Here is a 22,846-nt window from a genome sequence, read left to right on the forward strand (position 1 = left end):
AGTTAAATGTTGTTCTCTTTCACCATTGTTGAGGTGAAAACGTAAGTTATCACAAATCCTCGGATATATATTTCACAACCATGGTTGCCCTCGGGGTGTCTTCAGGCACCGCTTCCCATTCGCTAACCTCAAATTATCTCAAATTTTCTATAGATACATATTGATGTTTTAAATGTATAAATATAAACAGAGGATCCGTACATATCTTCAAGTTGGTTTCTCCTTACTTCGATGGAGAGGTTGCCGAAGGCCAAATCGCCTGTATTCCCCCGTGGGCTACCAACCCCGTTTATCCCAGATAAGCACCCCGCTATCCATAATCCTTGATAGCTCTGGAGTCATCCATGCATAGCACATACTGACTTTTATTAAGAAGTATCCATGGGTGGAGTGGAAAGATTGACCAATCTCCGATAATTGCGCGGTGGATCACCCCTACGTTTAAGCAATCCCCATGTTCGGCCAAGACGAACATTAAAGAGACTCTAGACTTCAGAACCTGTATCGAAATGCTTATCACGAGGCCCGGGCTTCTCCGGGTCGGGATTTGGTAGAAGAGCCCAGGATCTACCTTATCATTTCTACATAATGATTGTAAATGTGACGCGGATCACTCGGTTATCCGGCCACCTAAATCAAGATGAACGCCATATGTGGACGCGCGTTCAGAGTGGAGTGACATCCTGCAATATGGGCGCAAAGACGATTCTGATAAGTCTATGACGAGGCTCCGACTCGCGAGCTGTTCGGATTTTGCTACTCAAGAAAGATCCTATGCGAAGAACTATATAAAGAACATCCGAAATAAAAACTCTCTTCCATGAATGACTGATCATCTTGAAGACAGTAGACGCCTAGTACTCAGTTATTCCCTATAGCCTGTAGCTGTGCTTGGTGCTGTTGCTGTGAATACAACTGAACAACACACCGTACGCAACAAGATTACATGTGTTCACATGAGACGCGGGCAGGGAGTGCGATTGCAAGAGCGACTGATAGATATTTGGGTCTCGCTACGGGAAATCGAAGACATGGTACTGCAGCGATTACAGTTGTTAATGGAGCCGTCTTGAACCGCCATAATATTATGGCTACACCATCCAAGAACGCAGTCCAAGCGGTCATCAACCAGTACATCGATAGTTTGACAGAGCCCGTTACAGATGTTAAATCAGAAGGTAAATCCCCAACTGTTTATTAATAGCTTCTTTCTCACAGTAAATCATAGATACACGAAACTCCGGAACTGGTGTACAAGGAACACGTTGCCTACGACGCTATCTGTGAATTCCTCCAATCCCAGGGTATCCAAACCACACGCCACGCCTACGGCCCCAGCACCACTTTTGAAGCGAAATTTGTCAATGGAGATAGTTGCTCCGTGGATTTTAACGCCGAGTATGATGCATTTCCCGGAATTGGACATGCGTGCGGTCACAACCTCGTTGCTATCCAGCATTACTGGGCCTTTAGCTCTGGTATTTGGAGGTAAACCCAAAAGGTAGCATAAATATAAATGATATCTCCCCGTTGAATAGTTTTCATCCTAACAATTTACTTATCACCATGACATCTATTGACTCCGAGACGAAATCATGTCCTCCAGAGGGCCCAAGACAAGAGATTTCCCTAGGGTGTAACACCAATATATCCCCTGGGGAGTCTCGCCGAGTTCGAAGAAAAGCCGATCTTATTCTTCTACCTATACTTGGGTTCTGCTACTTTCCCCAATTCCTAGACAAGCAAACACTGAGCTATGCCAGTTTACCAGGAATGATTGAAAACATACCTGCAAGACATGCAGTTCTCATGGATAACGTCAATGTTTTACTTTGGATATATGCCCTGGTCGTACCATACCTCGTACCTCTCTATCCTTTTGCCGATTGGAAACTACCTCTAGTCTGGGGACCAGCTCTCGGGTCGTCGCTAAATACGCCTCCTAGCGCCGTTGATCGCGCAGAAGGAGCCATTAATTACTACGAAGCCACCTTCCCTGGAATGCTCTGATGATCGAGGGCTCAATTATCTGGGATCTGAATACCGTCGAGGCAGCGTTGATGCAAGTGGTTGGGGAAGTGTGCGATGTGGAGTGTATCAACTGCCTTCGGGGCCAGGGCCCGTTTTTACAATGCGCCAGGGAGGGTAGTCTCCCCGGTCTCATATGCTGTATGAACTATCACTGGGAAGGAAGACCGAATACCCAGTGCATTGGCAGCCGTCTTCTTCCTATTTTGCGTGGTCAGAGAGCCCCTCCAAACGCCCGTCACAACCGTCCCGATGACGACGCTTGCACATGCGCCTGCTCTGGCTAAGCCGAAAACCTGTCGCTCGTATAAATCGGCTCGATACACTGGTTGCCGACAACAGTATCACCAGGGCTATCGAAAGCACCTTCGACTCAGCTCTTGTCATTCGGCAAGATCTGCACCGCGCAATCAGACAGCACCACGAGCATTCGGAGGATTATTTGGAGACCCATGCCTAGATCTCTTCATATTACGGACCAGGGCTTCATGAAACACTTATCCTCTTGATTGAAATGAACTTCATTATTTGCGCCAGCATCTACAGGGCTTGAAAATGGAGTAGTTTTAAGAATGACGAGTGGGTCACCAGTTTGGCCCCCAGAAAAATATGGAGCTCTAAAAATAACCAAATTTCGATCTTCATCTTGCCTATTTAGTGCCTGTTTAGTGTCTCTCTGGGTGCTTATTAGTACATCGGATTTTCCTCCAACTTCTACAACATACTCTACAACATCATGACTTCACCAGCCTCCCTGGGCTCCCCTTCGAGCTATGGGAATCAATATCGCTACATCTATCTAATGCGGACATAAAATCATACCGCCTGGCGTGCAAGCAATTCAACAATGTAGCGCATCTCCGCATCGACCAGGTTTTCTTATCAGCCAACCCACTCAACGTAGAAGTCTTTCGTGGCATTGCATCCCACGACAAGTTCTACCACCGAGTAACCGAGATCATTTGGGATGACGCGCGCTTGGCGAGAGGCCCACGGCAAACATGGGATATCTATGAAGGATATGAACTGCCCTTAGACGAGGACGAGCCTAGTAACATGAGAGAGTGGGCCGGATCGTACCCCTATTATACTCGGGAGTGTCTCATTGAGCGATATCAATTTGAGGAGGAAGATGGGTGTCCTATGTGGTTTAAGGAAGCTTGTGAAGAAAACCTCTTCCATCTTAGGAAGAGGAGGGATAGGGACGTGGACAGGCTCGACCATGTTACACGCAGAGAACAGGTTTTGGCTCAGCCTCCACTGAGGGAGGGCTGGCAACATTACCAGAACCTACTACGTCAGCAAGAAGATGTCCTCGCCGATAATAGTGATCTAGACGCACTTTTATACGGCGTCAAGCAGTTTCCTGCTCTGAAGAGAGTCACTATTACACCCGCGGCCTATGGCCATCTACTCGCCCCGCTATGCCCGACCCAATGATCCGCGCTTTCCCCAAGGGATTCAATTATTCTTTTCCGCGGGGATGGCTCTTTCCTACACTTTCAAGTACTCCTGCGGTTGTGTATGAGTGGAACGAATACCCCGGGCTCAGAGAACGCTATCGTGGCTTCCGCACTACGATGCGTGTGCTCGCCAGTGAACCAACTTCTGTTACCGAGCTGGATATGAATACCACTCATCTCCCGACTGGGATCAACTGTACGATCTTCGATGAGCCCTGCCAATTTCGCCGCAATACTGAACCCCCCTGGCTTCCGCCGTCTTGATATTGCTATGCTTGCTGACGGACAAGTCTATTTAGAGATCGACCGATGCCGGCGACCCTTCCTAAATGGACGGCTGCGCCGCGCACTCGACGAAGCTTAAGATGTGGAGGATTTCAGGTTACGTACGGCAGTAACTGTCAATACCTATGATGATGATTCTGGATACCCAACACTAGACCACCTGTTTCCACCTGTAGAAAAATCGCCGAGGCTACGCCACTTCGAACTCTCCCGCTTCCTGATCTCACAGTCTGATATCACTTCTTTTCTCGCCGCACTACCGAGATCCGTTCGCTTGGTTGAGCTCAACATGCTCAAGGTCCTTATAGCCGGTGGAAATTGGCACGGTCTGCTAGAGGATAAGCGCAAAATGATACGCGAGAAAACACTGTGGAGGGACCGAGATGTCGCTACAAGGCCGAAAGTTACGATTGGGCTTCCGCTTATGCATCGTGGGATTGGACGGGGCCAGTGCATTGAAAAGAAAGTGGTGCATGATTTCATCCATGGTGATGGTCTGCCGCAATACTGATCTCTGATAAAGCAGTTGCCTGACTTGGCCCACGACCTCCTGAATCTGATCATGATACGATTTCCATCAAAGTCAAAGGATTAAGGCAAATATGTTGCGAATATGGACTAAATAATTAGTCGTCAGGTTCATGGTATTTAGACAACGAGCGCAACCTCCCGCAACAATGTTATCTATCCCTACTATCTTCCCGCTTGCAATGCCTTGGCACTGTAACCTCAGCCTTCATATTACCTAGTGCCGTCGGGGTTCCGCCTGCATGACAATAGCCGGCCCTATGAAATTGCTTCCTCCTCTGCCAAGTGAAGCAAGCCAGCTTCTTGGCATACCCCTCGGGGCCCTACCAATCACGCACCATTGCGCTTTATCATCGCGTGATGATCACCAACAATACGAAAAATAGGTATAAGAACACCGCTTTTGCTCCTGGTTTAGAATGACTACTTATTCGCGCATTCCTTAACAATGAAGTGGCTTTTGTTGATAACCCACCTGTCGTTGGCCTTAGCTGAAGCTGACCGAAGGAAGCCCCTGGTTTCACCGGTATGTGTGCATGGTGTATCTCCACCTCATTATCAGGTAGTCTGACTTATTAGGACGACTTTCCCTCTACGATTCGGTTGAAAGACCTCCTGAAGGGCACCCAACAGCTTGAGGACTTCGCTTATGCGTATCCCGAGCGTAATCGTGTCTTTGGCAGTGCAGCACATAATGATACTGTTGACTTCCTGTATCGCGAGTTGAAGAAGACTGGCTATTATAATGTGTGGAAGCAGCCACAGGTGCACACATGGACTACTGCAAAGACCACGCTGACGCTTGATGGCGAGTCCATCGAAGCGTCCGCCATGACATACAGTCCCAGCGCTGATGTTACTGCAGAGCTGGCAGTGGTCTCGAACCTCGGATGTGAGGCATCAGACTACCCGAGTGACGTGGCTGGTGGAATTGCCTTAGTCAAGCGTGGAGAATGTACTTTCGGACAAAAGTCGGTGCTGGCTGCTGCAGCCAAGGCAGCTGCGGTACTGGTCTATAACAATGAGGCAGGGTCTGTCAGTGGAACGCTGGGTGGAGTATCCAGTGACCTTGGCCCTTATTCCGCCATTGCTGGAATCTCTGATGTCGACGGCAAGGCCCTACTCAGTGCAGCAGCAAAGGGTGCCGTGACTTTGGACCTTAATATAGACAGCAGAATCGAGAACCGCACTACATTCAATGTGATCGCAGAGACAAAAGGCGGCGATCACAACAACGTCGTCTCACTGGGGGGTCACACCGACTCTGTCGAAGCCGGCCCGGGCATCAACGATGATGGCTCTGGAATTATCAGCAACCTGGTGGTAGCAAAAGCGTTGACGCGATACTCTGTCAAGAATGCCGTGAGATTCTTCTTCTGGACTGCAGAAGAATTCGGCCTGTTGGGTAGCGAGTACTACACCTCGCACCTGAGCGCTGATGAACTGGCGAAAATCAGACTTTACCTCAACTTCGATATGATTGCCTCTCCTAACTACGCGCTCATGATCTATGATGGTGACGGAGATGCCTTCAACCAGACTGGACCAGCGGGTTCTGCCCAGATCGAGGCTTTGTTTGAGAACTACTTCAAATCCAAGAAGCTGTCATATATCCCAACTGAGTTCGATGGCCGATCCGACTACGACGGTTTCATCTCTCGTGGAATTCCCGCTGGTGGGCTTTTCACTGGTGCTGAAGGCCTCAAGACCGAAGCACAGGCAAAGCTGTTCGGAGGCCAAGCAAATGTATCATACGATGTGAATTACCATGCTGTCGGGGATGACTTCAAGAATCTCAATCACGAGGCATTCCTGATTAACTCGAAGGCTACGGCTTTCGCTGTCGCAAAATACGCCAATAGCCTTGATTCGATCCCCCGACGGAGTGCAACACCTGCCAAGCGAGTGGTCAAGAAGAGAGCACCCCGGTCGCATGCGCACACTAAGAAGTCCGGATGTTTCCATTCTCTGGTTGAAATTTAGTAGCTGTGCTCACCTATTACTGGTTATCAATGTCGATGTAAGCAAGTATCCAATTCAATCTATCTTTATCTGACCGATTACAATTGTTGAGTACCCAAGAGTAGAAATACATAGTAGGGACATACAATACGAAGTACTGGGTTTGAGGATATATTCGTCTAGTGTCAAAGTTATATGATTTATAGAACGTTCTACGGGGCCTCAGGGGAGCGAGAGACTCCTGTAATATGAAGACGTGAAGACATCAGTCGACGCTCCTTCCGACTTGACCAAAGTTGGCCTTTCTTCAACTTCACCTTAACCAAGACCCTTCATGTTAGGCTGTCCGCGGGTGCTCGTTCATCGAAGTGTAAGCTTGTAAAGAGTTCGAGCATCGATTCTTCCGAATATGGAATGGGTTACGGCTTTGGTAGAAACTTCTGGCTAATGGTTATATCTCTTAGGCTCACGGGCAGACTGTACCACAGCTGCAAGAAAGAACCGTACTTGTTTCAATCAGAAAGACAACAAAAAGGCTAGTCAAAGAATTGCAGTACGGCTGAGCTGTACTCGTGCAACCAGAATGGCGTACCTCTTCAATATGTTGAAGGACACTTGGTCTACGAGGAAAGGGATGCATCTGACAAGTACCAAGTAGCTGAGCTTATTGTTGGTACCATTTTGAGCAATCCGACCTTATTTTTGCCAACATGCGATCTCCGGATGAAGTCACGAAGCAAATGGTTCTCAACCCCCAAGATGTCTTTGAGCGCCACGTCTACGAGCCAGATCAGCTCGAGAGAAAGCACCGATCTCGCTATCAATCAAGGATATCAACAATTTGACAGAAAAGCATCAAAGTCTTGCAATCTCGTCACTGGAATTTGAAGAATGGTATTGGCTAAGCTCGGGTTAAATTTGTATGCCTTAACCTCTATCCCACCTCATCTGTGAGCGCAAATGCAATGTGTTTAGTTCATTCAGATCATAGTCCCATTATCTCAACTCTCATAATGTCGTTCTTATGTCTCTCCAAAACATTCTTCCACAGTTCACTTCCAAATAGCAATTTAGAAAATACGTAACTGCCCAATACCATCGATTACGAACCTAGTCGCGCAGACCTCCGATCAGATCTAGAATCGCCCGTGCCACCTCCTCCGGACTTTCCCGGGGCGTCCAATGCCCAACTCCATCCACAAGCCGGAAGATACGTAAGTCAGTGCATGACACCCTGTTCTTCATCTTCTCGATAGCACCAGGCTCCTGATAATTTCCCCAGTCCAGCTTGCCCGAGACATAAGCACAAGGGGACTCGAGCTTCTTCCCAGCAAAGACATCAAAGTCCTTCGTATACCGGCCCCCAGCAGCGGTGCGAACACGATACCAATTTAGCCCGCCATAGAAGCCTGTGCGACCATATTCGCCCGCATAAACGGCGAGCTCCTCGTCCGGCAGCCACGAGTGCGAGGCCAGACCGTCAGGCGACTCATTTGCCATATCGCGCGCCACCGTTGCAGGCATAGTCTCATTTAACGGCATGATATAATACCCAGGTAGCTTAATCAAATCGGCCGCAGACCACTTCCCCAGTGGATGCGGCTGGTTCCCCGGCCATGAACCACTCTTCAGATAGAAGTATCCCCGCAAGAAGCGGTGCATGTCATCGGGCCCTAGATCCGACATTTCGGGCCCAGCCTGCTTAGTCGCGTAATACCACTTATAGTGCTTACGGCCGAGATCCGCAAGTGTCTTATGAATCCCCGCAGCAGCGGCCGACCCCTCGGCACCACCTGCCCCACCTGCTGCCGCCACATCAGACCCAGCCGGGGCATCCGCATTCGCCGTATTAAATGGTAAATCTGGGGCCCCGTTAAACGGATGACTCATGAGCGCAACACTCTGGAAGAAATCCGGCCGCATTAGAGCGCACATGGCTGCTGATACAGCGCCGCAGTCGTGGCCGGCGACGCATCGCACGGAGCGGTAGCCTAGCGCATGCACAAGGAGTACAATATCCCGCACCAGGCTGGATAGCGAGAAGGTTCCCAAATCGACGTCCTCGTAGCTGCGCGTGTCCCAGCCTGTGGTGCGGCCGAAGCCGCGCTGGTCTGGGGCTACGACGTGGAAGCCTGCTGCTGCTAATTTGGGGAGCACCCGGCGCCATGAGTAGGCGATTTCTGGGAAGCCGTGGAGGAGAACTATCAATGGCTTGTTGTTTTCTGGGGTGTAGCCGGCTTCTAGGATGTGGATGTTTAGATCGGTGGTTTGGATGTGGCGACTTGTTAAGCCTGCGGGGAGGGGGAGGGGTTGGAGGGCCATTGTTGGTATTGGGATCTTGATGCAATATGTGGGATATATGGGGAAATAGGGATCGATCCCAACATATAACAACATAACATACCGAGGTTGCCTTTTTGGGTAGAACATATACCCGTGGACGGTTGCGTTAATTAACGCGTTCTATATCACCCCCTAACCACTCATTTCTATTCATTTTAGTCCAATTTTTTTTCTATAATAAATTTACGAGTCCAAACCTATCCTGTAATAAGATAATACAAAGACCTAGTGACCTAGAATGGCATAAGGGTGGTTTAAAAGGCACGGGTTATGGATTAGATATTAGGCTTTATATTCACCCGTTAACTAGGTCTCTTAAGCAGCAGATTCTAAAGGTCATGATATCCTAATAATAGATATAGGTCATAATAATAAGGACTTGGCAACATTCAGTACTGATGCAATTAATTAAGGTATTATTGATAGCGTAATACTATCTGCATCCTTACTCTAGGTTGGTTATGTAGAGTGAGAGGGTAATACACAAAGTATAAGGCTGACATAAGGAATGCATAAAAAGTCCTCGATTCAAGGCGGTAAACTAAGTTGTTGTGCCTGACCCAAAGTCATGACGCAAGTTCCTCTTGATCTCGGATCTGCCTGGATCGGCTTCGATCAGTTTTGATTTTTTTTTTTGAACCTGCCTTTTCCCTTTTTTTCTGCTCTCCTTACCCGGCGTTGACTTCATATCTCCTTGTTTTTGACTGGCCCTGACTTGGTCGATCCCTCCCGAGTTGCTCCCCCTCAACTTCTCAATTTCCCAGTTCCCCAGTTTCCACTTCTTCCTATAGCTACCCATCGCATCATCATTTGGAGCTCCACATTCCCTTCCTCCACTTCAATTTCGGATCCCGGCACTGCACCCAAGCAGTGACCGGCCATCCGATCTTTGATCCGTCCGTTCCAGTTCCTAAAAAGGCCCAAGACTCTGAACAATGGTCTTCGGTCGTCGCAAGAGAAGTGCCTCTGCCCATCACCAGGTATGTTTTGCGCGTCGAATACCAAGGATAGCAGATTTCCCTGTTTGTAAATGGGTCCTGTTGCAGCACTTGATGCAATCCAACGGGTACCTGCAACCTATGCATGAACATGAAACTGACAGCTCCCCTTCCTTCCCGCTAGCCACTCTCCACACCCGCCGCGCAATCCGCCCAGTCCGCTGCTAGCCATGCTTTCCTAAAATCCCAACCCTCCACAGCCAGCCTGTCCTCCGCGGCGGCGGCAGCTGCACTCCGCAACTGTACACCCACCCCGACCCCCATTGAAAATGTCCAGACAAAGCGCATGGTTCAGCGGCGCAGCTCGATCCAGTCGCAGGTTAACCCCATTGGGGGTCGCCGCTCGGCCAGCGTGGGTGGGACACTGCGCCGCTCCAGTAGCAATAGTTCGATGAGCGCACGCACTTTTCGCGACCAGTCCCCCCATCGGCCAGTGACCAGCTCCGGGCCCGTCGGACCTAGACCTGCACCCATCAATGTGCCTCCATTACCTACTCTCCCAACGCAGTTTTCGCAGCGGAAGCTGCCGAACCGACGTGCGATGAGCATGGAGCCGTCAATGCGTTCACCTCCATCGTCTCCACCGCGCTCTGGGATGAGGGGCGTGGATCGGGAACATGGGCGAGGGTCTCCGATTCAGCTAGCTACACATCAACGTGTGACTAGTCTTGGGACTGTTCCAGAGTTGGAACGATCGGCGAGTCGGAATTCAGTGAATTTTTCGTACCCTATGGGCTCGCGATCTACCTCGCCGATTGCAATGCCTGGGAATAATCCGATGAGCCTCCACGATGCTATTCAAGAATCGATTGCTGAAGTATCTGACAAAATTCCAAAAGGGAAACCTAGGGCACAACCATCTGGAAGCCTAGAGGAAAGCCCCGTTGCAAACAGATCTGGTCCTTTGGCTGGCACTGCAGGTGGTACGGCCCTAGCTGTTGGCGTGTCAAAGGACAGCCCAAGTGCGAATGGTCGGACTGGGAACGTGCGAAATTCGCTTATAGAATCCGATCCTCTAGACCGATATACCGGTAACGCCATGCCTGTTGTGGCCATCGTGGAAAGTGAACACCCATCATCCCGAGTTCTCCCTGAACGGTGGCCATCCACCGTTCGAGAAGAAGAAGAGGCCGAAGATGACGATACAATTGTCCAAGGTATCCCCACACGACAAGGCAGAGACCGAACGACGAGTGCATCGCCTACTGCTGATCACGTAGAGGCAGCGCCAGTGCCCTCATCGCCCTCTTCGGAATTGCAAATAGTGCAGCCGCCAAATCGTCAGTCGAGCAGCCCAGGTAGAACTGCCCGTTTCTCTAGATTGCTCTCTGTAGCTGGAGCCGGTGATCAAATTCACCAGCCTCCACCCAGATCAGTATCTCCTGTCAAATCGGCCTTGAAACACCCAAGGGGAGCCTCTTTATCGCCTGATGGGAGGGTTGGGGCAACCGGTCGAGCTCTACCATCGGTTGAACTATCAGATGGTACCTCAGTGGCCTCAGACGAAGGATCTCGGGTTGACACTAGAAAGAAGTCTGTCAAGGTCAGTTTCGATGACGAGGCTGAAGTCGTCCATCCAGCAGCCAGCCCTCCTACCTCGCCAGAAGAATATACACCTGATTCTCCGCCCGGCGGTAAAGCCGAGCCCCGGATGAGTTGGCTTGGTGCTGGCAAGAAGAAGTCGCCCGCGGAGTTTGCGAGTGATGATGACTGGGATGTAGTCATCAAACCGCGACAAGTTCTTCCTTCTTTCGGAAGCATTCGGGGGAGCCGAGGCGGTGCCCTTAAGAGGTCACCAATTCCAGATTTCAGTGATAATGAGTCCAGCTGTTCGTCTACATCTGAGAAGGCGCCGAGGCCGGATATGTCGCTCTCAAATGAACACTTCCAGCCACGCGGTTTGAGCGCTCTAGAGCAGTTATCCATCGATGGCAGCCTGCACACTTCGCATTTGGGTACCAGCCCAGAGGCCAAACGAGAAGTTGGAGTCGCCGATGATATCACTGAGAAACAGCCGTATTCTAGCGTGGGCTCAAAATTATCTGTGCCTGCTATTGCTGTCGAGCCTGCTACGCCCCCGGCAGACGGAATTAGAAAAAGTTTCGACATGAAGAGATCTAGCATGGACCAGTATAGGATTCCGGGCGGGTTCCCGCCCTCCAGTTCAGATCGCACTCTCGATTCGACTGCGAAGAATACTAGCACCCAGGCCGTGGCGAGCGCCGTTCCAACGCTGGACGACGTGGATACCGAAGAGGAGTCTGGTGATAGCGTCTACAGCGATGCAGCGGAGGACATGGATGGGGATGGGTTTGGATCCATCAATGCCATTGTCGATAGCCGGTCAGCCCCTAGGTCCGCCCCGATTGAGGAGATTGCTAGCGAATCCCGGGACGCAACACCGAGGCCTACCGGTAGAGCCACCATGGTGGATAGTCAGTCACAAAAAGTGACAGATCAAGCACTTGAGGAGCGCTCCATGACACCGACTCAAGGCACTGTCAACCGCCTTGTAGAGGAATCCCCTGCTTCTTCGGTTAGCCATGGGTTTGGTTCCGCATACCCGCCAGTGCCAATCCAGTTGCAAACTCGCAATGCGGCTGCCCAAAATGGCAGCGTCCAGGCACAGCCCATCACGCGAACCCGCCCTATGTCGGTAGACGTGAATAGCGCGTCTCATATAGAGGATCCCCGGTGGTCGAGCAACGATGCTTCTCCGCGAGGTAGCAAGGCCAATCCGCGTCCACTGTCTCTTGGCCCGGCTTCACACAATTTAGGAGGACAAACAGGTATCCCTGGCACTCTCCGCCGGAGAATGTCGAATGGAAGTGATTCCTCAAGCAGCTTCAAACGTTCTTCTCCGCGTGCAGATACCCACTCCATGCGACGGACAATGAGATCCGGTACTTCTGGTACTAATGTTCGAGTCCAATCTCCAACAGAGCGCAACGAGTCTCCCCTTGAACATCGTCCTCTTTCATCTGGCTCCTCGAATGGCACAATGCGCAAGACTCTCCGAGGACCTACCGGAGGTGAGCGATATTCGTTCTTTTCAACAAACAAGAAAGCACCACCGAGAGCGAAGTTTACCAAAGCACCCCCTAAGTCGGCGCGCGCAACCCGGTTTGCAAATTCAGATGGCGAGGATGAAGCCCGGCCCCAGGTCTTCACCAGTCGATTTGCAGATTCCAGCGATGAAGATGAGCCTGGAAGTAATAAGTTACGCCCTGTCCGCGGTATCCCCCGTCGCCAAGGTGCTGACGATGGTGACTCGACAGAGTTGGAAGATAGTTCAGAAGAGAGCGCCCGGCAGCAAGCACACCCAGTGCTTGCATCCAAGTCAGTGCTCTCTTCATCCGGGTCCCGCAGAAAGAACACACCAAATATGTCTGGAATGGCAGCTGTGGCCAAACAACGTGGCATGTCGCAACGAGACTTGGAGGAGTTCATTATGGCGCCTCCCCATAGTCGGAAGCAAGGACTTCTGAGCCGACTTGGGATCAAAAAACCTAAGAACTCGGATCATGGAGTTAGCGAAGCTGACGCCCAGAGCCCCCTAGAGCGGTCGCTTCTGGAACCCGATCAATTACGCGGCGAGGGCATGGTGAATGGGAACCACGGCATCACAACAACCACAGTGTCTGCCGGGAATCCGGAGCCGACTCGTTCGTCCAAGCTGGTGAAGAGAAAGTCTAAACGTCACTCGACAGAACCAGACGCTTGGCCCCTCCACCGCAACGCCAAGGAAGAAGAGCCTATCCAGCCAGTCGCAGAACAGCCATACAGCGCCCCGTCGTCTGCCCTCCAAACGCAGAATCCCGCGCCGACAACATATGATGCCGGCGCAGCACAAAATGGAAGCGTCGTTGTCAATGGGAATGGCGCTCACGGTGCATCTCCGATTGCGAAGGAGCCTGAGGCTCCCCGCGGCGGACCAGATCCGAGCAACGACAGCACCTCTGAAGTCACGAACCCCGATGATCATGGGCTTTCGGCACGCGACATCGTGATTGCTGGCTCGGGACGAAAGAAACGATTTCCTCTTCTTCGGAAGGCATTCGGTCTGCGCGCTTGATCATATGTCGCGGATCTGAACTGTATTCTGGTAACCTTGCTTCTGAGTCAGACGGTTGAACAGGTACCTTTGTTTCACATTTCAGCTCGAAATCTTTTTAATTCCTTCTTTAATTTTCTTCGCACGCCTTTCTATCAGGGAAGACATGTGGCCTACGATGACTACTGTTATCTTTCCTTCAAAAATCGACTCCAGCTTCTACGATATCTAATCTCTAATGACTTATATACGCCCCTTTTTTTGCTTCTTCTGGCTCACCCTTTTCTTTCTTTTATCTTGATTGTGGCCTGTATTCCACCTTTCTCGCCCTCTCGCTCTTTGGGAAAAACTTGAACCCCAAACTGGGCATCACACTCTCGCTCTCACTCTTCTTCTTCTTCTTCTTTCTTTCTATTTCTTTTTGATCTTCCGGTGTGGCCCATTGGAGTTGTTCGCTTCCATGATACCCTCGTTTTTCTTTCCCACCCTGTATTATTGACGTTCTTTTATATCTCAACACCGGTCCCTTCTTAGGCTGGGTGAGCTCTGAAACAAGATGGTGTGTCGTTTTGGCTGTTTTCAGACTTATTTTTTATCATAGATTTGGTCGACACAATATGATCTACGTAATACTTGTGTTATATTTTGCAAGTCAAGTTAAGTTAGTAAAGGTTGCACTATGAATAACAAGCCTGTTATACTATTCTTAGTGGAAGTTACAGTATTTCTCTGCTTGGTGATATATTATGGGCATATAGGTTGGGATTCTGGTGATGTAGTTATAATCAACTAAATATCCACCCCGTCTTCGTATGCCAATTTTGAATCCCTGGAATAACCAACAGCGGGGTTTGCATTTGAAGCGTTAGACGGCGAAACAAGCTCCCATGGAAGAATATTGCTGTCTACCATTCATAATGATATCTCCAATCTCCCTGTATCAGAAAGATCTTCATTATCACGAGACGCCGAACATTCCCGTAGTTCATACTGGCCCTGTAATAGAACATTTCGAATAGCACGCTGATGCTTTCTGAATTGGATAGTGCCCGTCTCCATTCCTGCCAATACATCAAAGTGGAACTGGCGATTTTCACATTTCATCTGTTCAGCGAATGATCGCTGTTTTAGGGCGGGCACATGAGCATAAAGATAGGAGATTTGACAGGCCAAGTGAAGCAGCAACATAGCATCCTCACTAGGATAGTCTATCCAACTCTCAATCAGTGCACCAAGGAAGCCTGGTAATGGTGTGAATGACATATAGAAAGTCCTAATTTCTCTTAATGCTATAGCTAGAAGGATATCAATTGGCTATAAACGTACTGCCTGGTATGGGTAGTATAGCACGGAGTAGACATGCCGGGCTTATCCCTTTGTCATGTACAATATAGGTCTGACAGTAAATTACCCAGAGGCAACAAAGCACTTTGCCATGATTAGGGACTATATTTTGGTTTTGAGGGCATGTCAGCGTACTCCGGGGTTAATCGTAAACAGCCATATCACCATATCACCATATCACCGTTAAGTGCACGTAGTATTCGTTAGGATGGTGAATGGTTTCCGCCGCTCAGAGGCAATTCCAAGTGACTTTCTAACGAGTAGAATGTGCTTAGTTATGTAGTTCGTTGGCAAATCTTTTGATTTCAACAGCTCAATAGGTCTCCATTATAGTTTTTGATAGTTGTATGTTAGCGGTTCAGTTTGCAATTTAGTTTCACCTGGCACCTGCATGGTATCTGACAAAATGTCTAACAGGAGTGGATCCACATAGATTGGCCGCTTGGCCTAATGGTTAAGGCACCCGACTCCTAGTTAATAGTGTCATCGGGAGATTGTGAGTTCGAATCTCATAGTGGTCGTTTTTTTACTCTTTTTTTTCTTGAACCCATCGTGATTGGTTCGAGACTGTTTTTGAAGTAAGATATTGTCGAAAGAAGGGAAGAAACAATAGGCAAGTGTGAAATGCCTAATACACTCAGAACTGAAGAGAATAGTATAGTTACATACGGTCTGTCCTAATCGGGAAGGTTGGACCGTCAACAAAACGCCCACAAGACTCCTTTCTATGGGAAAACACATGTCTTAAATCGAAATTTAAAAATACTATTCCGGCAGTATTGATATCATCAATGAAAGCAGTAGATAAGAAGATGTAGGCCTCAGCGATAAACATGTACAAGAAGCCTAAGCTAGAAAATTAGTCGCCCTATACTAAAACGGGTCCGTGGGGTTTGTGATCAATACCCCGAGACGTTGAAATCAAAGAGAAAGATAGACTTGGATGAGGTGAATTAACAAGATTGATTTTCGTCGAGGTGAATGCTGCTTCAAGTGAGTTATTTTCGATGGGGGTACCGTTGTATGAGTTAATATTGAGCGAGTGGTAAGGTGAGGTCATCTCCGAATCCTGAAAAGGAACTACTCACCGTTGCAAAACTCAATTATTACAGACTTTAGAATTGAGATAGCACCATCTGACTGAGAAATAGGACACAGCAATGTACCGGTTCAATGATGTTGGAAGCTATATGAAAATAGCACAACAGCAAAACAACAAGTGCATGCCGAGGTTGAAATCTACTTCACAAGATCATCAAATTGGACACATATATATTCGTTCCGTAGAGCTAAAGAAATAAAGCCCAAACACCAGTCAACGCCAGAAAGACCCAAAACGTCAATTATATAGTCCATTTCAGGAAGACATAGACATGCAGTATCATCAACACTGATTTTGAAGCGTCATAGATTAATGAAAACCAGGGGTATGGCGCAAAAGAAAGACAAAAGCAAGGAGCGCACACAAATGCAATCAAGAAAGTTCGACATATCTACATGTACACGCCGAAGGCGACAGCCAGCAGCAACGGCACGACAGCCGCAGCCGACAGTTTCGGGGGCTGTAGCATCGCCGCACCCGAACCAATTGAACTGGTGGTGTACATGTACTGGAAAGAGATGTCAGACGAATTGAAGCAATTGTCGCGAGTGACCGTCTCCACGGACGCATCGCCATCTTCTGCGAACTCAATGTCCACGCACTAGAGCCAAGTCAGTATATAGATTGGCGGATCGAAAATAAGGGGACTGGGGACATACATTGAATAGCGAAGCACCGTGTTTGGCGGTCTCGACCAGCTGAATGGTGGCATAGTCACCCGGGCTGACGGAGATATTGGTCGGCAGAGGAACCTGGGGCAGACACACGGTACCAGGGTAAGGGTTGTTGGTCGGGCCGACGATTTGGAAGGGCGGGACGACCGGGTGGCTCATGTTTGGTGGGGTTTCGCCAAAGCCGAGATTGATATAGATCAGGGCAGTGGCGTGGCCTGGGAACCAGCCCGGCTGGAAAGCGACAGCACCACCGCTGACGGGCCACTTGGTTCGGTTGGTCGACCTGGGCATACCACCACCTTGAAAAGTTCGAGTCAGTGATTGATATGTATAGGGACAAATACAGAGGTTTTACTTACAGGGATAAATCCACTCCATGCCGTATGGGTAGATATATGAGCCATTCTTCACATCATAAGCAACACCAAGACCATTTGCTTGCTCGACGGTGCCGTTGGTGTGGAGGTTGTTTCCTCGATAACCAGGGTAAGTGATGACGGTATGAGCGTGCGCCAGACCCAAGCACAGCAGGAGTAGGACAGAAGCCCATCGCGATATGGATCGTGTGAAACTCATGGTGAGATACGACAACGGTTACAAGTTGCGAGAGATGAACAGGAATTATTCAGCTGTCGCTGAATGAGACTTGGACTCAGTTTCTCCGATCGCAGGATAAATAAACCAGGTAGGAAAGGGAGGATAACGGTATTGGCAAATTGGATACCAAAATCATAGAAACTCCAAGACCAAGACCAAGCCATGATTTTCGAGGGCTAAATGGTCTTTTTGAGGGGTACGGGCCTTCACTAGGGCGGACGAGTCAGAACCCTGGAAAGCAGATGTGACCGAGACTGCATGGCGAGGCATCTGTGACTGGCTCCGGGTAGTGATGAAGAGCAGGGGTAGCCTAGGATCATCACAACCCGCTGCAAGTGCCATCACCTAAAGGGTGATACTGCACGATGATTTGCTGAGCGACCAGCGGTGGAAGCGCCGAGGGGGTGACGCTAACGTTCGGGGAAACAACTTGAGCGCTTACAGAATGTGCGAGTGTGCTCAGAGGATAAGTTCTGAATTGTTGGATTTTGTTTCCTGCAAAGCATTTCACTCTTTCACCCGAATATGTAGCTCTTATCTCACCCTAACCTTGTCTTGGAATGGTATACAGTCTCCTCCAGCCCGTTCACTTAGTAAGCCTTTTGGAGTCCCGCCAAGCATTTCCCCCGCATCTCCAAAAAAAAAAAAGCTTCAATAAATCTAAGGCATATATAATATCCCAATACATCAATAATCCAACAATATTTATATAATTATACATATATAAAATATGCCCCACACATCCCACCCTTCCCGCCCAAAACGACAAACCCAAAAACGAACCCAAGTGACCGACGACGATGGCTGGACCCATGTCGCGAGCAGCGGCAACGTGCGGCGCGTAATGCGCGCACGTCCGCGAGGCACAACTGCAATCAAGGAATCAGAGTCCGGGATATCTTCTGACCTGCCCGAAGAACCCACCCTGACCCCCGCAGAGGCACCGGGTCGACTCACGTTGTCCGAGCTGCAGGCGCAGTTCCAAACCCATCGTGAGAGGTGGGAGGGTTCGGAGAGTTGGACTAAGTTGACGGGCGTTTTGGATGAACGGCTGAAGAGGGCGCAGGAACAAGCTTCTTCTTCTGATGCTGGTGGCCCTACTTCATCGTCTCCAAGCCTCTGCCCCGTCGACGCCATTGTCTGCATCGGGCTTGGGAGCCCGAGTGGGTTCCTGCGTGATGGATGGGTTGATCGGCGCTCTGTGTCGCTTTATCAGCTTGCTGCGCTGGCAAGTATAAAGGATCAAGTTGCCTGTTCGTATCCCGATCTTTTTTGGATTTGGCTTTCTTGCTTCGGTTTCGTTTTTGGATATATTCCTTCTTCTTTTTTTGGCTATATCTTGGATCAACTTTGATCTTCTTCTGCTTCGACTATTGGCATACTCAGTATACCCCACGCTAACAACAGCCCCGCTCACAGGCAATACCTCCTCCAATCTCAAAGTCTACGCCCAAGACCCTGTCTTCAACACATTAGACGAATCTCTCCTCGCATCCCTGAATATAACCGTCATCAAACACCCAGAGGCGTTCTCGCACATTACAGCGAACACTATGCTATTCTGCCCCGGCGCAGAGCGCAAACATCTTGAATTGTTGCTGCCGTCGAAACCGTGGCTGTTGTTCGGTGGTCCGCTTGAGCATGCCGACTCTGGAGGTGTACTGCAAGGTTATGTGGATAGCGCTGGGTCGTATTGCTTGCCGGTGTTTGAAGCGCTTGAGCATGCTTTTTGGAATATGAGGCTATATTGGGTTGAGGAGGTCGTGGGTACGGAGTGATATCTATATAAAAGTTTTTGGTATTTTGGAGATTTTGGGTTATTAGAGATGCATGGTATTATAGAGATTATAGACTAGGTTAGGTATGCATGGGATTGGCGTTAATGTGATCTTGAGGTTGTTTGAACTTGAGACCGAGTCAAATATCATAATCTTTCATATATACACGCATGTACACCTTCCAAGGCTGGTGAAGTACTCGCGTACCTCCCCGATCAGATGCCTTCCCTTTTAGATCAAAACTCGTCACCCCAGTTTCCCTGTTTGCCTTCAGCCATTGGGACGGTATAAATACCCCTCCCCTCCATACTTTAACATACGGATGCTGTTGTCCAGTAAAGAGAAGGTGCACCCTAAGGGCATTGAGTGGGTCTTTGATACGGTCTAGTTAAGGTTGAAACTGGGCTAGGGCCTCGGGCCTAGTTCAAGCACGAAGCATTTTGGGCGGATGGTTTGAAAGGAGCTCCAGGGGAACCCTTAGGGGCCTCCCTTAGGAACCGATCGTGCTATCTTAACCTCACCTCTGTGGATACAGACTGTACTTTCCTGGGTTCTCCATCCATCACGGGCCGAACCAAGGACCTCTGTTCGCATCTCCTATGTGCTCAAAGTGCGCTTTGAGCCCATTTTTGGAACCTTTCCACAGAGATAGATCTCTGTTGTCCGAACATCTGATGCTTTTTCCCTTCAAGGTTCTTCTCTTTTTATGGCTCCACTTCTATTGTTGTCTGATTCCTGTATTTTGCACAACACTGAAGGGCTTGCTTGAGGGTACATAATGATAATGATCAATGAAACAAGTGGGTGCATACATTTGTATTGTAGTTCTTATAGGGAATTCCAAGCACACCGAGAATTGATGAATTGACCCATTTTGTACATTGAGACAGAGGATAACTAGTATATAATATAGCTACGGAAGGCAAAACATGCAAACGATCCCTGTGAATATCCCATGAAGACAAAAATTCCACCGCCAAGCTGATACTAAAGACCCTCCTCATGAATGGAACGGAAAGGAATGAAAATAGAACCACAGAAGATATGCAAGGTAAAATCAAGCATGTCCCGAAGACGAGCAGCAATGTGTAAACAAAGATGAAAGGACAGGAAAGATGATGGACCGCCAGAGAGAGAACCCCCGAGATTTCGAATCGAAATAGAAGAGATGTAAATCCGAGGAAAGATGCAAAGGATGAGAGGTGAGATCTTCGGGGGTTCCATCGTGATGAATGGTAATGGAAATAGAACGACGAACGCCAGTGCAGAACAAAAAGCGAGACTAAGAACACGATACATATGCACATAAAAGAAAATTTCATGATCATGATTCCATAAAAGAGCCACAGCCAGATCTGACAGCATCTTATGAGGCCGTCTTGTTACCGCAGTTTGGGATCTTGAGACCCTTCTTGAGCTTGCGAGCCGAGTCCATAAGACCCCATTTATCCTCCCATTCTTTGCCGGGCGTGTTGAACTGGACTTTCCATGGTTCATCAAAAGCCTCGAACCTGTAGAGGGTTAGTGTTAGTAATCTGAATAGACCGGTTGAAGAACGTGTGGATAGCGAATACATACCAGAAATAATCAGTTCCATTCTCCAGCGCAGGACAGATCCAGTCAGACATGAAAGTATTCATGTTCTCGATACTGGCGACAGAACCGGGCGTGTCTTCGTCACAGACCTTGCTATCACCGCAGTCCTTGCCGCCGCCACTGGGCCATCCGACCTCTGAAATGATCTGCTTCTTGCTCGTGCCTTTGGTCAAGGAGACGTCGTGGGTCTGCCAGAAATCCCATGTCCACGAAACAGCAACGTCGACATTGACACCAGCGAAGAAGGGATGGACGTTGGACATGACGACGTCCACTTCATCCACTAACTCTGCGTTCCAGTTATCGCCCAGATCGGAGGTTGCGATCAATAGATCTAGGTTGCGCTTCTTGACCTCTTTCGTGACGTCTCTGATGTACGAGATTAAGGTCGTCTCGGCAGACTGCTTGCTATCGCCGGCGCGGTAGAGGGCTTCGTTGCCGACAATGATACCCTTATAGATGGATGTGTCCTTGGTATCATCGAGGAGCTGGTAGAGGTGTTTGATCTGTCGTTCGGTCGAGGTAGTGTTCGAGTCAATCCATACACCGAGCCAAAGTTTAATATCCTTCAACTCGAGACGATCGATCGCATGGAGAACCATTTCGGTCTGATTACAATCCGTACCGTAGAGACGCACTGTATTGGTCAACTGCGACAGGACAGCCATGTCACGGGTAACGTTATTCTGCGACGGAGGCCACTTCACACAGTCCGGGTACTGCACACCCCACGGCGTGTAGTCGATTCCAGGGAAGACCTTGTGGAGGTCCGTGTTACCCATCAAGGCCTTGATCTCCGAGGAATCTTTGTCGAGATCACCATTGGTCGTTGCGTCACCCGTAGCAGTCTCTGAACCGGCAGACTTCGACTTGTTCTCATTGTGCCGACTACCAATTGTACCACCCACTGCACCGCCGATGATCGCACCCAGAATCACAAACCCGAGAACAAGACCGACAATCCAGCCCATCTTCTTGCGTCCGTCCACTCCATTATTCAGTGATCTCCCCGAGCCTTCCCCGCCGCCCTCCAACCCACCACCGGGAACCGAGTTATATGCGACATCGACATTCTTCTCGCGACCAAACAGGCCGCTCAGAAGGCCACCAGCAGCGGCGCCGCCAGTCGCGCCGGCTGCAGCAGGCGCAGCTCGATTACGTGGGGGAGCAAAGTCCTCATCGCCATCATCGGCGATGTCGTCCGGGTTGATATCTGGGTTGATATTCGACATCTCGCCATTACTGTACGCGGTCGAGTGTCGCTGATAAGGTCCACCGGTGAGACCCGCATACGGCGCGGGGTATTGGTATGTGCTGTGTGCAGGATCGCTCAGATGCATAGACGATTGACTGGGCGTCTGCACAGCGGGCGAGGCGAGAGTGCCGCCTCTCGCCATGTTCAATGCGTGGGAGTGTTCGGGACGAAGCGAGTCGGCGCTGGTAAAGTCTGCTGAGGGGACGTAGGGTGTGTCTGAACCGGTTGTGTTATAGTCGCGCTCTGCAGGGCCGGTGTATCCGTCGTTTATGCCGTGAGATGCCTCGATGCCGCTTTGGCGACTGTGTGTATTGGCGATTCCTAGGGCGATTCCGCTGATTCCACCGCCTGGTGAACTGGGACCGAGATTGTCCATGCCTGGTGTGATGGTGTGGTTTTCGCGGGAGCCGTGGGAATATCGATGGGTTGGGGGTGGGATGTCCATGCCTTATTGGTTTGTATTTTGAGGGAGTTGAGGATGACCGGGTGTCCGGTGTAGACCGGACTTTGAATAATAAGAAGTTCAGATGTTGAGACCCGTTGAATCCGCGAACGGAGAAAAATGCAAGGAAGGTGCCAAGGCAGAAATTAGACTGAATGCAGGAATTCAGTTCTGAGACAAAGGAAAATCGAATCCTTTGCTAGAAATAAGCAAGAATTCAAAAAGTACACAGTACACAGTACGTTAGCGGGATAAATAAGGGCGTGGCCGGGACAACGGGGAACCTTGGGAAAGCTTGGTGAATCACCAATCACTACTAGTCGGTTAGTACGGAGTACATCCCATGTATTTTATAAACCATTCCATTATTGGCGTGAACATGGGTATACTGTAATTT

The 22,846-nt window shown here is 49.4% G+C and overlaps 11 protein-coding genes across 11 annotated transcripts; 8 read left to right on the forward strand and 3 right to left on the reverse strand.

Annotated features, from left to right (window-relative positions):
• Positions 1 to 1,087: 1,087 nt before the first annotated feature.
• On the forward strand, positions 1,088 to 1,492 carry N7537_005809 (uncharacterized protein; the record flags this gene model as incomplete). Its single annotated transcript, XM_056896866.1, has 2 exons — positions 1,088 to 1,165; positions 1,229 to 1,492. 2 exons carry the CDS (start codon positions 1,088 to 1,090, stop codon positions 1,490 to 1,492), a joined length of 342 nt encoding a protein of 113 aa, XP_056752651.1.
• An 804-nt stretch (positions 1,493 to 2,296) lies between these two features.
• On the forward strand, positions 2,297 to 2,488 carry N7537_005810 (uncharacterized protein; the record flags this gene model as incomplete). Its single annotated transcript, XM_056896867.1, has 1 exon — positions 2,297 to 2,488. One exon carries the CDS (start codon positions 2,297 to 2,299, stop codon positions 2,486 to 2,488), a length of 192 nt encoding a protein of 63 aa, XP_056752652.1.
• Positions 2,489 to 3,084: 596 nt separating this feature from the next.
• N7537_005811 (uncharacterized protein) lies at positions 3,085 to 3,468 on the forward strand (the record flags this gene model as incomplete). The annotated part of the gene is made up of 1 exon (XM_056896868.1): positions 3,085 to 3,468. The coding sequence occupies one exon, from the start codon at positions 3,085 to 3,087 to the stop codon at positions 3,466 to 3,468; it is 384 nt and encodes a 127-aa protein (XP_056752653.1).
• A 231-nt stretch (positions 3,469 to 3,699) lies between these two features.
• On the forward strand, positions 3,700 to 3,855 carry N7537_005812 (uncharacterized protein; the record flags this gene model as incomplete). The annotated part of the gene is made up of 1 exon (XM_056896869.1): positions 3,700 to 3,855. The coding sequence occupies one exon, from the start codon at positions 3,700 to 3,702 to the stop codon at positions 3,853 to 3,855; it is 156 nt and encodes a 51-aa protein (XP_056752654.1).
• Positions 3,856 to 4,065: 210 nt separating this feature from the next.
• Positions 4,066 to 4,287, forward strand: N7537_005813 (uncharacterized protein; the record flags this gene model as incomplete). The annotated part of the gene is made up of 1 exon (XM_056896870.1): positions 4,066 to 4,287. The coding sequence occupies one exon, from the start codon at positions 4,066 to 4,068 to the stop codon at positions 4,285 to 4,287; it is 222 nt and encodes a 73-aa protein (XP_056752655.1).
• Positions 4,288 to 4,752: 465 nt separating this feature from the next.
• On the forward strand, positions 4,753 to 6,287 carry N7537_005814 (M28 family metallopeptidase; the record flags this gene model as incomplete). The annotated part of the gene is made up of 2 exons (XM_056896871.1): positions 4,753 to 4,830; positions 4,884 to 6,287. 2 exons carry the CDS (start codon positions 4,753 to 4,755, stop codon positions 6,285 to 6,287), a joined length of 1,482 nt encoding a protein of 493 aa, XP_056752656.1.
• Positions 6,288 to 7,376: 1,089 nt separating this feature from the next.
• N7537_005815 (alpha/beta fold hydrolase) lies at positions 7,377 to 8,588 on the reverse strand (the record flags this gene model as incomplete). Its single annotated transcript, XM_056896872.1, has 1 exon — positions 7,377 to 8,588. One exon carries the CDS (start codon positions 8,586 to 8,588, stop codon positions 7,377 to 7,379), a length of 1,212 nt encoding a protein of 403 aa, XP_056752657.1.
• A 956-nt stretch (positions 8,589 to 9,544) lies between these two features.
• On the forward strand, positions 9,545 to 13,682 carry N7537_005816 (uncharacterized protein; the record flags this gene model as incomplete). The annotated part of the gene is made up of 2 exons (XM_056896873.1): positions 9,545 to 9,589; positions 9,732 to 13,682. 2 exons carry the CDS (start codon positions 9,545 to 9,547, stop codon positions 13,680 to 13,682), a joined length of 3,996 nt encoding a protein of 1,331 aa, XP_056752658.1.
• A 2,191-nt stretch (positions 13,683 to 15,873) lies between these two features.
• Positions 15,874 to 17,357, reverse strand: N7537_005817 (copper acquisition factor BIM1-like domain-containing protein; the record flags this gene model as incomplete). The annotated part of the gene is made up of 6 exons (XM_056896874.1): positions 15,874 to 15,989; positions 16,094 to 16,145; positions 16,172 to 16,244; positions 16,503 to 16,708; positions 16,767 to 17,080; positions 17,141 to 17,357. The coding sequence occupies 6 exons, from the start codon at positions 17,355 to 17,357 to the stop codon at positions 15,874 to 15,876; spliced, it is 978 nt and encodes a 325-aa protein (XP_056752659.1).
• A 751-nt stretch (positions 17,358 to 18,108) lies between these two features.
• Positions 18,109 to 19,156, forward strand: N7537_005818 (SRR1 family protein; the record flags this gene model as incomplete). Its single annotated transcript, XM_056896875.1, has 2 exons — positions 18,109 to 18,631; positions 18,798 to 19,156. The coding sequence occupies 2 exons, from the start codon at positions 18,109 to 18,111 to the stop codon at positions 19,154 to 19,156; spliced, it is 882 nt and encodes a 293-aa protein (XP_056752660.1).
• Positions 19,157 to 20,522: 1,366 nt separating this feature from the next.
• Positions 20,523 to 22,452, reverse strand: bgt3 (uncharacterized protein; the record flags this gene model as incomplete). Its single annotated transcript, XM_056896876.1, has 2 exons — positions 20,523 to 20,667; positions 20,735 to 22,452. 2 exons carry the CDS (start codon positions 22,450 to 22,452, stop codon positions 20,523 to 20,525), a joined length of 1,863 nt encoding a protein of 620 aa, XP_056752661.1.
• Between the last annotated feature and the right edge of the window lie 394 nt (positions 22,453 to 22,846).

Source organism: Penicillium hordei (genome assembly GCF_028827395.1).
Source record: "Penicillium hordei strain IBT 12815 chromosome Unknown utg000003l_segment0_segment0, whole genome shotgun sequence".
NCBI lineage: Eukaryota > Fungi > Ascomycota > Eurotiomycetes > Eurotiales > Aspergillaceae > Penicillium > Penicillium hordei.